The sequence below is a fragment of the Octodon degus genome, unplaced genomic scaffold (assembly GCF_000260255.1).
Source record: "Octodon degus isolate 3935 unplaced genomic scaffold, OctDeg1.0 scaffold00045, whole genome shotgun sequence".
NCBI classification, from domain to species: Eukaryota; Metazoa; Chordata; class Mammalia; order Rodentia; family Octodontidae; genus Octodon; species Octodon degus.
This window is the reverse complement of record NW_004524621.1, coordinates 681032-696718: the sequence shown is the minus strand read 5'-3', so window position 1 is coordinate 696718 and position 15687 is coordinate 681032. Positions and strand designations below refer to the sequence as shown.

At 47.6% G+C, this 15687-nt stretch overlaps 1 protein-coding gene across 1 annotated transcript in view; it reads left to right on the top strand.

Moving 5' to 3' along the window:
- The window catches only part of Kcnj6 (potassium voltage-gated channel subfamily J member 6), a 235601-nt gene that overhangs the window by 115862 nt on the left and 104052 nt on the right, over window positions 1-15687 (top strand). Inside the window, exon 2 of the mRNA XM_004631761.3 lies at window positions 11276-12196. Within this exon, the coding sequence (XP_004631818.1) occupies window positions 11276-12196 (921 nt within the window). The remainder of the gene's footprint in view (window positions 1-11275; window positions 12197-15687) is intronic.

Here is a 15687-nt window from a genome sequence, read left to right as displayed (position 1 = left end):
CTTGGGCCCCCATTCGAAAAGAGTGGTACACGCCTGTAATCCCAGCACTCTAGAAGGTAAGGCAGGACAGTGGCAAGTCTGAACCAACCTGGGCAACTTTCAACTTAGCAAGACCCTATCTCAAAATAAAAAATTTAAAAAAGGCTGAAGATGTAGCTCAGTGTGAAAGCTTCAGGTTCAGCCCCCAATACCAAGAAAATGAAAAGGATAAGGAGGAAGAGATAAATGCAATCCAGCTCCAGACCTGCTGCTTCTCTACACTGACTTTTTGGGAAAATTCCAAAGGTTCCAATCCCCTGAGCAGACTTGGGCCTGGAAAGGGGCACCTGGCTTGGTAGACCAGGCACATGCTAGATCTCAGCCTTCCAGCTGCCACACCCAGCACCCTTGTCTAGTAGGCAACACACACAGCTGGTCATGGTGGGCCTGCCAGGTTCTTACTGCTTCTAGATGTATATGGTTTGGGTTCTTGACATCCCTTTAAAAGAGAAAACAGAACATTGGTCAGTGCTCTCGGCCTCCAGGTGGCCAAAGTGACAGGACTTTCATCTCCTTTAAGCGATGAACTTGCCCTTTTTACCAAGCTGTAACCCAGGAGCAGACAATAGCAGTGCTCTAACCTCGCAGTGGGCACCGGAAGCTCTAAATTTAAATCCCAACACAGAGCTCCCCGGCTGCACTTCTGATAGCTCCCTCTGCCCTTCAGGCCCTGCCACAAGTCCCCAGCACGCATGCTCTGTAACTCCCCACACACCTGACTTTGAACTTCTGCATCTGTCTGGCGAGGAGTCTCCAAAGCCACAGGAGCGCTAGGTCCAGAGCAACTAACACCACCTTCCAGAGGCATAGAAAAGACAAGCATAGCCACCAGACCCACCCAGAAAAAACTCCAGATAAGGACTCCTGTCAGAAGTGAGCACCAGGTCATGAGCCAGGAGGACAGTGTTGGGTCCAAAGTTGAGTTCTGGGGAGCATAGCTCTGAGTCACCACCCAGCGTCCAGATCAGGGAGCGGCCGGGGCTCCTGCACCCTGCCGCTTCGCAGCTCGGTACATCCGTGCCCACAGCATCAGGAACAAGAGAGCAGCTACGAAGGGGGAAACACAGCAAAGGGTGTCACCCTTCCCGGTTGGTGGCTTTTTATAAACTTTTCCAAGGGCTGAGGAGAAGGCTCAGTGGAATAAGTGCTTCCCTGGCAAGCGCAAGGGCCTGAGTTCAATCCCCAGTTCCAAAAAAAAACTTTTCCTGAAGTAAAACAAGAACATACTTCATAAGTGGATTGCTTTAAAATATGCCTGCTCTTCTTTTTAGAAACCATTTTCTTTTTCTTCTGGTAAAATGCATGTGACATAAAATTTATTTTTAACCACTTTTCAGGGTACTGTTGGGCAGCAGGAAGTACACAACTGTTGCCCCTCTCAGAGCTCTTCCTTTTCCCCCAACAGAAATGCTATACCCCTTAAAAACGGTAACTCCCCAGCGCCCTACTCCAGCCCCTGGCAAACACTGATCTCCTCAACTATTCTCTCATTCAGTGAAAGTAGATCATGCCAAAGTTGTTACTTTGTGTCTGATTTATTTCACTAAGCACAACCCCTCAAGGTTCACTCATTTTGTAGCATGCATCAAAATTGCTTGAATTTTTAAAGCTGAGTAATACTCCCCTGTGTATAAATGACATTGTGTTTTTGTGCATCTGTGGGTGTATACACAGGTTGCTTCCACCTTTTAACCACTGTGCAAAGTTGCTGCGGATGTGAGTGTGCAAGCAGCATTTGTGTGTGCTTGATCCCTGTAGGGGAAAAGCGCTGCCTGACCTGCAGTGGTGCTGAGCTCAGTAATCTGCACTGCTCGACATAGGACCGATGCAATGAATCTCAAAAATGAGCCAGTCAGACACAAAGCCTGAGGGAGATGCCCCAGCATCCCTTGCCCTTCCTCCCACATGCTCCTGCTTCTCCTCGTTGCTGCCAGTATCCATCCTCCTCCTGCGCTCTCAGTCCCTTTGCCTCAAGACTTCTCTCTCACCCCCCACTTTACCCCTCTACCTGTCCCTTCTCTATAACGCCAGATCTCTCCTCTGACTCCTTCTTAACACATGCTTGCTAATGGCTCACACACACATGCACCCATGTGCCCATGTACACCCAAGCATAAGTACACACACGCACACCCGTGAGTCCCTGCCCTGACCAGCTCCCCCGCCCCCAGCTCCCTCTGCTCTAAAATCCATCATCCTCCCATCTACACATACTGTCCCTCACTCCAACAGTCTTATTACACTTTAGCATGCTGCAATCTGCCCTGAGACTCCAGGGACAGCACCTCCACCAGGGTCACCTTTGTGTTGATCTCTCAAGCTGCCAGGGCAAGTTATTATGAGCTGGGAAGCTAAAGGAACAGAACTGCTCAGTCTCACAGTTTTGGGCATCAGAACTCAAAACCAGGCATCAGCAGGACCACACGCCTCTCAGAAGCTACAGTGGGGAATCCTTCTCTGCCCCACCCAAATCCGGGGTGGTAGTCTCCCAGGGTAGTGCTGCCTCTGTCTCACACAGTCTTCTCCTTTGTGTCTTAGAAGGATGTCGCCTCAGACTTGGGGCCCAGTCCAACCCAGCATGGTCTCAGCTCCGTCCTAGACCCAATTACATCGACATGGGCCCTATCCCCAAATAAGGTCATGAGCAAGGCCACGGGTGGGCATGGATTTGGGAGAACACTCCTTGCCCGGTGCGTGGGGGCTCCCATTTCCAGGTGCCCCTTTCAGTTCCTCTCTGCACTGGGCTAGGTTTTTCAAAACAGGAAAAGCTTTTTGTTTCCTACTGGTTTTTTAGATGATGGGAACATATTAAGGGAAAATTTAAATATAGAAAAATTGAAAAGGAAAGCAAAAACACCCACACAAACTTACAACCCAGAGATGGATCAAAATTTATATTTTGGAGAACATTCTTACACACACACACACACACACACACACACACACACGCTACCACAAGAAGGCAATATATGCAAAGTAGACCATATGTTTCTAATTCTGCTTCTCTCCTTAACCCTAGCATACAAATGATACCAGGTCACCACACACACGCACATACACACACACACCCCCTCAGACATAGGTGCTGGGGCCTTAACTATGTGTAGCAGGTGCTACCCCCAGGGTCTGGGTGCCCTCAGTGAATAAACAGTCAGAGATCAGTCAGGAACTCACCCTCTGACAGCAAGAGAGACAGAAAACAAGCACAGCAAATCATTTCTACCACACTGGGGACCCCAAGAGGGTCAACGGCAGTACAAGGCAGGGTGGTCACACAGAGGTATCAATGTCAAATGTAAGCCTCCTGGCAAAAGTGGTCTTAGCAGAGAGTGGAAGAGCTCAGGTGACTAAAACAACCACTTTTAATGGCCACAGAATACTCCATGGATTGTGTTTCCAGGAGTGTGCTCCATTGGGGCTCTGCGCCTGGACACTGCAGTGAATTTTTCAGTTCTCTGTGAGAACCTGTAGTACCTCCACTGCCTACATAGTTTGTGAGCATTTGTGAAATTAATTCCTCAGAATAACTGTCTAGACCCTGAATTACTAACCTAAAGTACAAGCTCCCTGCTAAGCCATGCACCTACCATTGCCCTAGCTTCTTGGAGGACTGTTACTTAATGCACGGTTAAACCTACATGTTAAAAATCCCACCCCCAGCGTGCTGCACTTGCTGTTGGTCTTTAATTTTGCTGATCTTAGGGTAAAACGTGATTTTACATGCAATGCTTTTGTTTGTCTTCTCATGTATGTTAACTGTGTGTAAGTCTTCTCTCAGAAACTGCTGACTCATCTTCTCTGACCATTTTCTATCAAGCTACCTATTACTTCTGTAAATGAGGAACATACATGTTATATTTTGCAAATGTGTTTTTCCTGGTTTAACTTCTTACTTTCTTTTGCCATGCATTTAAATTTTATAGATTGTCAAAAAAAATCAGTCTTTTTAAATAGTTTCTGGAATCCTGTCATGTCTTTAAAAAAGGCTTTCTCAACTTGGGATTACTTTTAAAAATACATCTTCTACTTCTGTGGTTTCATTTTTTGCATTCGAACTCCTGCTTGGAATTTACTGTGACATAAGGGATAAAGAAGGGACCCGTCACATCATTCTTCTTCCAAGTGGGCCACCAGTTGTCCGCCGCATGTGGGGGATGAGGACCCCACTCTGTGAGCCCTAGGCTCCGCCCCCGTGACTCCTGGAGGCCTGATTGACGCCCAAGCCCCGCCCACGCTGGCTTTCAGGGTTTACTGCCTGAGATCCCTCCATCCTTTTCCCTTTTCTTAATCTCTTTTGCCACCGCTCCTCCGGCCTTACTTGGCCTTCTGGCGCCTTAACATAAACGTTTTCCAGGCTCTAGATGCACTCTTCCATATTCTCTTTTTTATTCTCTCCTCGCTGAATACACACACACACACACACACACGCACGCACGCACGGGAAATCACATCATTCCCCTATTACAGCTTTCTCTTCACTGATGTGACCTGGTAACTTCTGAATCCTGGGTCCCAGCCAGGTCGGCCCTCAGCCCCAGGCTGTTGAGCCTGATGTCCACAGGAGCGCGCACCCGTGTTCTGCTGACCCGAAACCCAGCCAACCACACCAACACGGTCTCCACCGCAGCCAGCTCCTGTGCTTCCCCCAGCCCACAGCCACCTCTTCCTTCCTCTTCCTCTTTCTCTTCCTACCCCAAGCTGCTCCCTAAAACAGCCCCGGACCCCTTGTCCTTGTGCCAGCTGTTCTTCTAAACCCAGCAGGGCAGCCTTAAGCCAGAACAGCCATCTGCAGACTCTTTCCAGATAAGGATAGCTTTGCCTCTTGTAAGACTTCTGAGGTTTTTAAACCAGCAGCAGGAAGGCTATGCAGCGAGATCAGTGTTGCCTGAAATGCCCAAAATATTTACTGTCTGCCCCTTCACAGGAAGGTTTGCCAGCCTTTGCTGCTAATCTGTGCTCTAGCTTTCCAAAACATAAACTATTCGATGGTATCACTGGCCTGCCTCAGAGCGATCTGCTCAGCCTAGCAGAGGCCCTCAGGATCCAGCCTGGCTTCACCCTCTTCTCCTGGCCCACGGACCTCCATTGTCTTCCAGCAACACAGAATCGCTGCTGTCCCAACAAAAGTGCACCACGCTTTCAAGACAGCGCCCTGCTGCTGTCCTTGCTTGTCACCTGGGCCCCAGAATGTGTGCAACATGAATTATGCACATACTCTTTACAGCCTTAAACAAACCCATCCTGCCCTCTACCCAAGACATTTAGGTGTGATTGTGCTGACACCCTGCCCAGTGTTCTTTGCTTGCCTCTGAAGTTGGTTGGTTGGCTGGTTGGTTGGTTTTTTTGGTGCTTTTTAGAGGGGTTGTTTTTGAGGGTTTCATGTCTGTGTATGTGTGTTTTGAGACAGAGTCTTGCTATGAAGTTCAGGCTGGCCTAGAATTCACTATTTAGCTCAGGCTGCCCTTGAACTCACAGTGATCAGCTTGCGTCAGCCTCACCAGTACTGGGATTACAGGCATGCACAACCATAGCTGGCGCCTTTCCGATTTTTACTTTGTGTTCTAACTCATTGCACATTTCTGACCACAGGAAGTTGCTTCCCAAGGAGGCCTTCTTGGAATCAATTTCACAAGGCAAGAAGTCCCGCATTTAAAATTTTCCCCTCTGATGAGTGCTAAAACAAAGTTACAATGCGGTGTCAATTTCGGGAGAGGGAGAAAAAAAGAAAAGTAAATCATATCTGATAAATAATCCAGGGACCCTAAATAGCACTAAAACTGTTTGAGTAGGTCATACTGTGGTGAAACATGCACAAGTTATACAACTGTAACTATTTTAAGCGTGTGGCATTGAGCACACCCACAGTATTGTGGGACCATCAACACTACCCGTGTCCAGAACTCTTTATGATTCCAAACAAGCAACTGTCCAGTTTCCTTCTCACCTCACTGCTGGTAAACCGTTCTACATTCCAGCTCTGTGAATGTACTCTGTTTGAGGCTCCTCATACGTCGAATCATTGCCCTTCTGTCTGTTATTTCCCTTCACACGTCTTCAAGCTTCTTCCATGTGGTAGCATGGGCCAGAATTTCCTTCCTTTTTAAGGCTGAGTAAGATTCCAGTGTTATATATAAATTACGTTTTATTAATCTGTTTGTTGATAGCAAGTATGATTATGTCTACCCCTTCACAACTGTGAATAATACTTTTATGAACATTGGGATGTAAGCATCTACTTCAGGCTCTGCTTTCCGTTATGTAGGGGGTACACCTAGCAGTAATGACTCTAACTTCTTAGGGAACCAATATACCATCTTCCTCAGTGGCTGGACCACTTTTATATTCTTACCAGCAAAGTGCCAGTGTTCCAATTTCCCATCTCACCAACAGCTGGGGATTTTTTTGGTTTTCTTTTCATATTAGCCATCCCTTTGGGTATGAATTATTTTCTCCTTATAGTCTTTGGTTTGCATTTTACTAATGGTGAGGGATGTAGAACATCTTCCCATGGATGGGCTTGTTAGCCATTTGTGCAGTTTCTTTGGAGAAATATCTATTTAGTTCTTTGCCCAATTCTGCATAGGTTGTGTTTTGTTGATTTGCAGAAGTTCTTTACATATGCTGGCTATTAAATCCCACATCATATATATGATTAGAAAATATCATGTCCCATTCTGTGGGTTTCTTCCCATGCATGGCTCATCTTTGGTGAGGGAAAAGCCATGCTTTGAGTCTTAAGGGTGCCTAAGGGCTCTGTCAGGACCACTGAGATTGAACTAATGTAACAGGAAGGTCACATCTGTCCCCTTCTTGTAGGTCTCTGTGCCAGCCCCTTGAGAACTCCTGGCTCCCTGGCCACCTCATTTCCAGGTCCCATCAGCCCATCACGGGGATGGTGACTCGCTGTGTCCTGCAGGCCCTGCCCTCAGTGGCCACAGATGTGTGCATCTCCACTTCTCCTTGCTAACTCTCTAGACAAGGACCCTGCAGAGTCTATTAATGATTTTCCTGGACTCAGGTCAAGCGAGTGTCTGTTTCTAAATTACCAGGCCTACGGGATGTGATGCCTTCAGATCAAGTACTTTACTTAGCTCCTGGTGTGATGAAATTTTAAAATCAGACATCAGGAAGGTATCTCAGTGTGTTGTTTGAAAATTCCTGTTTATTTTTTCTCTTCTTTCCCCTCCTCCTCCTTCTTCTGATTATGGACTAATCATAAATCATTCCAGGAAATTTGGGGAAATAAGGGTGTTTAGCACAACAGTTGAAAGCATGCCAGCCCCCTCCTGTTCAGCACTGCCCGCTCACATCTGGGTCCTCTTCCTTCCAAGCATGGATTTTTGCGTACCTTTAAGATCTGGCCCACTTATTTCATTTCTTCCACTTGACACTAAAACATCTGAAAGTGTTATCTGAGTCTTTCTTGGCTTCTGGGTGTTTCTCCTGCAGAATCTGTACACAAGTTGAAACGCTGAGCTTTCACCCAGGAGACCTCCACACACACCAGGGTTCTGAGGCGCCCTCCTTGCAGCAAGAACGCACCTCAAAGGTGACAGCGACCTCCTTCCGCTGATCTGGGAAACCAGGCGCCGTGCAGCCCGGGGCTGTGTCATTGTTCCTTCTTACAGGTCAGATTTCAACACTAGGGTGTCTCATACCTTAGCTTCTTCTGTCTAAACTCATCAGCTTCCTAACAGAGCAAGACAGAGATCAAAAGGAAAGAAAAAAGCCAGAGAGAGAGAGAGAGAGAGAGAGAGAGAGAGAGAGAGAGAGAGAGAGAGAGAGAAATTCAAAGTCTCAGCCCTCTTCACAGGGCAGCATGCACACTGAACCAAAATCCAGAGAAGCAACCCTCAAGTCAAATCAGCCTCACACACTCTGGGCTCTCTCCTCTCACCCCTTTGCACATCCACCCAGCGCTTCCTGTTAGCAGGGCATGTCCACACCTCTGCTTTCTGTCCTCAAGCTTCCTGCAGGATGCTGAAGGTGTCATGCAGCCACATGTACACTGCACTGGGCAGCTGAGGGTCCAGCATGGTCTTTTGGGGGAGGGCAGTAAGAAGGTGTCCTCAGTTTGCTAGGCACAGTGCTGTAATCCCAGCACTAGGTAGGCTGAGGCAGGAGGATCACGGGAGTTCAAGGCCAGCATTGGCTACAAAGTGAGTTTTAGGCCAGTCTAAACTACACAGCAAGACCCATTCTCAAAACAAAACAAAACAAAACAAAACAGCTTTACTCTACAGGTCCCAGTGCTCAGAGCTGCTTAGGGAAATGCCTGCCTTCCCATTCCAGCTGCAGCCAGCCAAGGCACAGCTCAGGGTGCTCCTTGACATGTGATTCAGATCCTGCTCCAGCCCACACTTGGGCTCCAAGAAAGCCAGAACTGCTGGCAGCTATCATTAGCACCCCCTTGCCGATGCCTTGCACATTTCTACATGTGGTCAGTTGGGCAGCAGAGTCATCACTCCAGGCTGGGGCCTGGCAGGGCCCTTTCTCCTTTCCCAGTGGTCCCACTGAGACTCCACACAGTCAGGAGGCACCGTGCTCCCCACTAATGTGGCCACACACCCAGCCCTCCCCTTCCTGGCTGACACTGCCCATCTCCAACATCAGCCTCTTCTCTGCCATTTCCTCCTCTTCTGTGCTCTCTTGCAAGTCTCTACTTGGCCCTCTTCAGCCAGCCCTGGCTTCTAGACAGATGTAGCTCCAGCTTTGACTCAGAACCAGGTTCCTCACCTCGTAATCCCAGCATCCCTCAGGGCAGGGAACAAAGAAGGAAACAGCCAGGGTTTTGGACCTTGGCGAAGAAAGGCATGTCCCACTCCAGATAGGCCAGGAGTCAGTCAGGTGGCCACCCTGTATGCTGAAGAAGAGATGATGAGGTGTGGCCCCCACACACAGGAAGAATGAGACTGGGGCACCTGCAGACAGCACCCCAGGCTGCTCAGCGTTTGATCACCACTCATTCCTTAGCCATTTAAACAGGTTCCTCCAGTTCAAACAGATGCCTGCAGCTTGAAGTTTGCAGTGGAGCCAGAAAATGAGAGAAAACAGCTTTACTATAGGGGTAGAATGAAGACAGAGACAAGAATTCTGCCCTAACACTTTTAAAACAGGAAATATCAGTGATGACTGTTAAGCAGTTAATCTAACAAGCATTCTTCTTCACTTAAAGAATCAGAGAGCAAGAAATCAGAGTGACTTTTCACTCTCAGGCTAGAGAAGGCCAGGTATGGCCCTGGCCTGTAGAGCACCTCGAGTTCTGCAGAGGAGGCCTCTCCCACCTCACGGAGCTGAGCCCCAGTGGTCACCACATGAGGACACCTGTTTAGAGATCATTTAGGGCAGAATTAGGAGTGAGAGCTTGGGCATGGCTGTGCAGGATCAAAATACCCCTCCACGAAGTGGTGCTGGCAGTGGGCAGGGACAGGACCCGCCATCTGCACACCCAGCTGCCTCCAGCGCACCTCTGCTCTCTTCTCCTTCTGCCTGGGTGTCTCTTCCATGGATTTGTCCACTTACTAATGTAGGCTGCTGACAGTGATGATGTAAACATCAAAGTTAAACCACACCACAGACCCTGAAGCCCAGATGCCTTCTGTCCCTTGGGCTGAAACACAAAAATAGATCTATGTAATTGATTCACAAGGTGACTTGATACTGGTCTAGTCCCACCCGTGGCCACTGTTTTCATCTTGTAAAAACTGCCTTCTCACCAGACTTCTTTTCTCCTTTAACCAAGAAGAAATATACTTATAGCAGAGTACCGCAAACACAGGCAAAGGACCCCGAATGAGAGCATGGAGGGGAAAAGTGCTTATAAAATGTTTAGAAGTCCTAAAATTATTGGCTAAACAAGTAATTTCATACAGTGGTTTATACCCATTTAATAGCAGAATCAGCCCCCAAATTCCCTTTGCACCCAGATTCTGAGAGCTCTCTTAATGCACCATTAGCTGACAATTATGGTGCAGCATTGGTCTGGATGACCATCAGAAAGAAAGTAACCATGCACCAAACTGCAGGCACTAAACATTAGGGCAGAAGCCAAATCAAATGTGTGAACATACAGCAAGAGAAGATACATTTCTTCATTTCTTTACCCATTTTTAACCTTAGCATTGAATCAAGTTTTAGAATACAATGCATGCATATTTTCTAACAAAAATTAAACAATGTTTAAGCCTGACAATAATGTAAAAAGCTTATGCAAAATTCTTACCCTAAAAATGAAAGTAATAAGGAAACAGCATATTACCAATGGTATTTACTACATGCTTGCTTCTGCAAGTACATGTCACATATGTGGTTTTTGTTTAACCTCATAACAATCTTATGAGTTGGGTTCATGGGCATTTGATAATTGACTTCTACACACTGGGTGGTTTAAACAACAGACACTTATTTTTTAGTTCTGCTCTGGAGGCTGAAGTCCAAGAGGCTTGGTTTCCAGCCTTCCTGCTTGGGTTGTACCTGGCTGCCTTCTCACTGAGTCGTGCAGGAGCTCCTCTTTCCATAGGTCCACCCCGATGTCCCCTCCTCCTCTTCTAAGGACACACAACCTTTGACATTAGGGTCCACTTTTTCAACCTGTAGTTATCATCCTAAAAGTCTCCATCTCCAAATACGGTCATTGGAGTTTGAGCCTCCACCTGTGTGTGAAGGACACAGTTTAGTTCACAGTCCACTCTTTCTAAGTGGGACAGCCAAGCCCATTGGCACCCCAGAAGGTCTTCTTGGAGGAGCTCGTTGCCTCTCCTATGCCACTGCATCTCGGGGAGGGGGATGAGGAAGACATCTGGCCATCAGAGCTGGCTCAGTGGGAGCTGTTGCCAGGGAGAGATTCTCGCAGTGGCAACTCCATCCTCCTGGGCTGGGTCCGGCAGGACTTGCACAAGTTAGGTCATGATGCACAATCCTGCGAGCTGACCAGAGGCCCATCCAGATGGCATCCAATGAGTATGGCTTTGTTCACCCTGTTCATAGCTACATACAAGGTATTTAGTTTCACTGCCATTTATGCTTCTGTTGTTCCCAACACAGAAACTGTGTTGGGAACTGTGTGTGAAGGATACAGTTTAGTTCACAGTCCATTCTTTCTCAGTGGGACAACCAAGCCCAGTGGCATCCCAGAAGGTCTTCTCTGAGAAGCTTGTTGCCTCTCCTATGCCATAGCATCTCAGAGGAGAGGCAGACATTTCATCCTGTTTTTCTTTTCTTTTCTCCAAACCACCAGCTAATGTCCTGGAGGGTGACTCCATGGATCAGGATGTGGAGAGTCCCGTGGCCATTCACCAGCCAAAGTTGCCTAAGCAGGCCAGGGATGACCTGCCAAGACACATCAGCCGGGACCGGACCAAAAGGAAAATCCAGAGGTACGTGAGGAAAGATGGCAAATGCAACGTGCACCATGGCAACGTGCGGGAGACCTACCGCTACCTTACAGACATCTTTACCACCTTGGTAGACCTCAAGTGGAGGTTCAATCTGCTCATCTTTGTCATGGTTTACACAGTGACATGGCTCTTTTTCGGAATGATCTGGTGGCTAATTGCCTACATCCGAGGAGACATGGACCACATAGAGGACTCCTCATGGACTCCCTGTGTCACCAACCTCAACGGGTTTGTCTCTGCTTTTTTATTTTCCATAGAGACAGAAACCACCATTGGTTATGGCTACCGGGTCATCACAGATAAGTGCCCAGAGGGAATTATTCTCCTCTTAATCCAGTCTGTTCTGGGATCCATTGTCAATGCATTCATGGTGGGATGTATGTTTGTAAAAATATCACAACCCAAGAAAAGGGCAGAGACCCTGGTCTTTTCCACGCATGCAGTGATCTCTATGCGGGATGGGAAACTGTGCCTCATGTTCCGGGTGGGGGACCTGAGGAATTCCCACATCGTGGAGGCCTCCATCAGAGCCAAGCTGATCAAATCCAAACAGACTTCAGAAGGGGAGTTCATCCCTCTGAACCAGACGGACATCAATGTAGGATACTACACAGGGGATGACCGTCTGTTTCTGGTGTCACCACTGATCATTAGCCATGAAATTAACCAACAGAGTCCTTTCTGGGAGATCTCCAAAGCCCAGCTGCCTAAAGAGGAACTGGAAATTGTGGTCATCTTGGAAGGAATGGTGGAAGCTACAGGTAAGACCGGGTCTGTCCTGGGGTATCTGTGGTGAAATGCTCATTTTAAAGCATTGGATGTTCTTACTACATGATTCAGAATATGGGTGCGGTTCCTCTTCATGAAATGGTATGTCTGTGTGTCTTATATATTTACCAAGAGGTCTAGCCATTAAGCTTATAAGATACCCTTAGAAAATGAATGAATGCATAGTAAAAAAGAGCACCTTACATATTTTAAATTTCCAAATTTTGCTTACATTAAAATTTGATCCATCCTTAAAGTACTTGCTAAATGTCTTTAAAACACTACTGTTTTAAAAACTTGTGGTTGTCCATTACTAAGCCAAGATAAAGAAGTCTACCAAAATAGCCTAACAAACTGCTTTTAATAAAAATGTAGTTCTGACCTTTCTCTGAGAGCCATTTATAAGACATATAGCATTAGTTCCTCTTTATTCTGGGTGCCCCAGCCTCTCTACCCTCTTGTTTGCAGAATCCCTATAGATACTATATTGCAGATCCAATTAAAAAAAAATCTATCCAGGCATTGTACCCCACTCCTAGAATCCCAGCACTTAGGAGGCAGAGCCAGGAACATAGCCACAAGTTTGAGGCCAACCTGGGCTACGTAGTGAGCTCAAGGCCAGCCTGTACCACATAGTGAGACCCTGGCTCAAAACAAATAAAACCAAACAACTTCAGCAGAAAAGACATATTACAGGCCCATGAGTGACCCTTCTGTCACTCATGGCACTTTGTGGGTGGGCTGGAAGGGTGTGGATCTGTTCTCAGCACAGAGAACACAGTTTGTTTGTGTTGCAGTCTTCACTCATATCTGAACTTTACACTTGTTCCACATCCCAGCAGCAAAAAATGTCTATGAGACCCACAAAACAGAGCCATAAACTTGACTCAAGCTAACAGGAACACCTTCCAGGAAGAGTATAAAAAGAGCTCGAGTTCATTTAAGCCTTTACTGGTCTTCTGAGGTATCACTAGACATCTCTCTTGTATACAACCTGTCCCAAGTTTTTAAGACTTCAACCTCCATTCTGGTTGGCTTTCAGCATCCGAGAATCCATGTTCACAAGGCTAACCCAGTGTCTGCATTGACCTGTCCCTAGCAGCCCAACCTCGGCTGTGCCTTTCAAAGGAGAGATCTAGGTCTCATGTTCCTGTCTCTCTGCAGTAAGAGGCAAAGCCACAGCCTCTGCCAAATGTCTCTTGTGACACTGTACATTTTTGCAATAAGGTTTTTAAATGCAGCAAGCCCTGGAAAATGGGAGTAAAGGATTGTAAGGAGCTCAGCAATAGGATCGCTTTCCCCTGCACAGAACAAAAGCAATTTGGACCAAATCTGGCCTTAAATAATCACAACACACAGTCAACCCTCGGGATCCTTGCAAGGGCACCATGGATTCCACATCCACAGGTTCAACCCACCACAAGGGGGGAGCTACCAACCACTCACCATGTGACTTTTAAGTCAGACCCTCCCTGTAAGGACCCCCATAGGACAGGAAGGCTCTGTGCAAATCTCATCCCTGAGCCTGAGCTCAGGAGGAATCTGGAGGAGCAGGTTCTGGCAAGGTGTCAGCTTCGATTCATAAATCCGGGGCTTTCTGTGCTCCCTCAAGCTAACCCCCCACCACAGATCGGAGACATTTCTTAAACATCTCAGCATTGAATTTTGCTGGCTGTTTTTCAGGTCACTATTTCTTAAACAATACAGCACAACTATCTACATGATATTTGCATGGTATTAGGGACTATCTAACAGATAACCTAAAATCTAGGGGAGGGGATGCATCGATGCCAGGCACATACTGAGCCATTTGGTACAAGGGACTTGGGCATCTCAGACTTGGGCGTGTCAGGGAATGTGGACCCCACCTCTGTGGCTACTGAGGGGTCAGTGAATGCTTATGTCACATCCACAGAGACCTAGCACTGTGGTATGTGCTTGGGGTATAAAACCATGTAAGGAAATTGACAGAGAGCTCTAGATCCCTTCTGTGCCATCGAATAAGACCACGACTTAGCCCCCCATTTTAAAAACACTTCTTTCTGCATTTTAAACCCTATCTAATGTAAAATACTAAGTACCGCTGGTGTTAACAGCATGACCTGGACCTTGATCTTGGGGTACAGTTGTGTAGCGAAGAAGGAGAGGGAGGCATCCCTTCTCCAGGGAGCCTGTCACGTGCTTACAGCCCCGGACACTTCTCCAGCCTGGATTGAGCACAGGGACTCTGGGTCCCCCTAGTGGTGTCCGTGGAGATGCAGCCTTCGCGGTGTTCCCCGACAGCTCCCCAGGAGGCTCTCAAATCAGACCCTCCCTGTGCGAACTCCCATAAAACAAGGAGGCCAGTGTGCAGATCTTGTCCCTGTGCCTGAGCTCAGGAAGAACCTGGAGGAGCAGGCTTGGGAGGGGTGTCCGCTTCGACTCACACGCCCAGAGCTTGCTGGGCTCCCTCAAGCCAAAGCCCTGTCTCCAGAGATCAGTGTATCTGGAGTTAGCGGTCATCTTCGGGATGCCCCAGCCGGGATTCTCCCTGGAGTGGCTGTTTCCCGGATGACAGTGTGGAATGAATTAGACTATGCAAAGTGAGAACCAGTGTTGCCTTGGTAATGTACGGGGATCTTTGCCTCCAAGCATTCGCTGACCTTTCCTCTGCTTTTTTAGAGAAAACTGGTCTATTGTCAGCATCCGAATGCTGACCCTGGTCTGTTGAATAGGCAACCACTATTAATTTTCTTTTTCTTTTTCATGTATTTGGTGCAATGTCTTCCTACACAACTCAGACTCATAGTGATCCTCCTGTTTTCAGCCTCCCCAGCGCTGGGATTACAGGCGTGTGTTACCATTCCCAATCTCAGTGACCAGCTCAGCACACCTGGGGGCAGGGCCAATACAGCGTGTGATGCCAGGAATCGAATTCCAGATCCTGCTGTGCTATCTTGCCAGCCCCACTGGAGAGAGAGAGAGAGAGAGAGAGAGAGAGAGAGAGAGAGAGAGAGAGAGAGAGTTTTCTAGTTCCCTGGGATGTCTGAGGCAGGCTGTGTCTCTGCTCTTCCTCCTGAGATTCCTGTTGTTTAGAACCTCTAGCAGAGATTCCTTTTCTTTGTGAATGAAAACCACAGCTGGGATTTATGAGCCTTAAATAGGCTCGTAGGGTGGAAAAAATAAACTTCAATGTATCAAAACTGGAGGAAAAGTAATAGAGACCAAAGGCTCCCTGGAGGAAAGCAAATTCACCTAGATGTAATCCTTGCAAGGTGCTGGACTGCAAGTCAGAGACATGAGAGCCACAGCTGACAATGACACGGCTTCTGCCATGCTGGTTATTTCTTCCCCAAATGTCTCCATTGACCTTAAGTGGCTTGTGGGGTGCTCTAGACCAGGGGCCTCTTCCACGACAAGTCTCTGCTGCGCCCTGGGCTCCATACCTGCACCATGTGGGCACAAAGGGACCTCGACTTGGTGCCTCCCGGAGACCCAGGCTTTC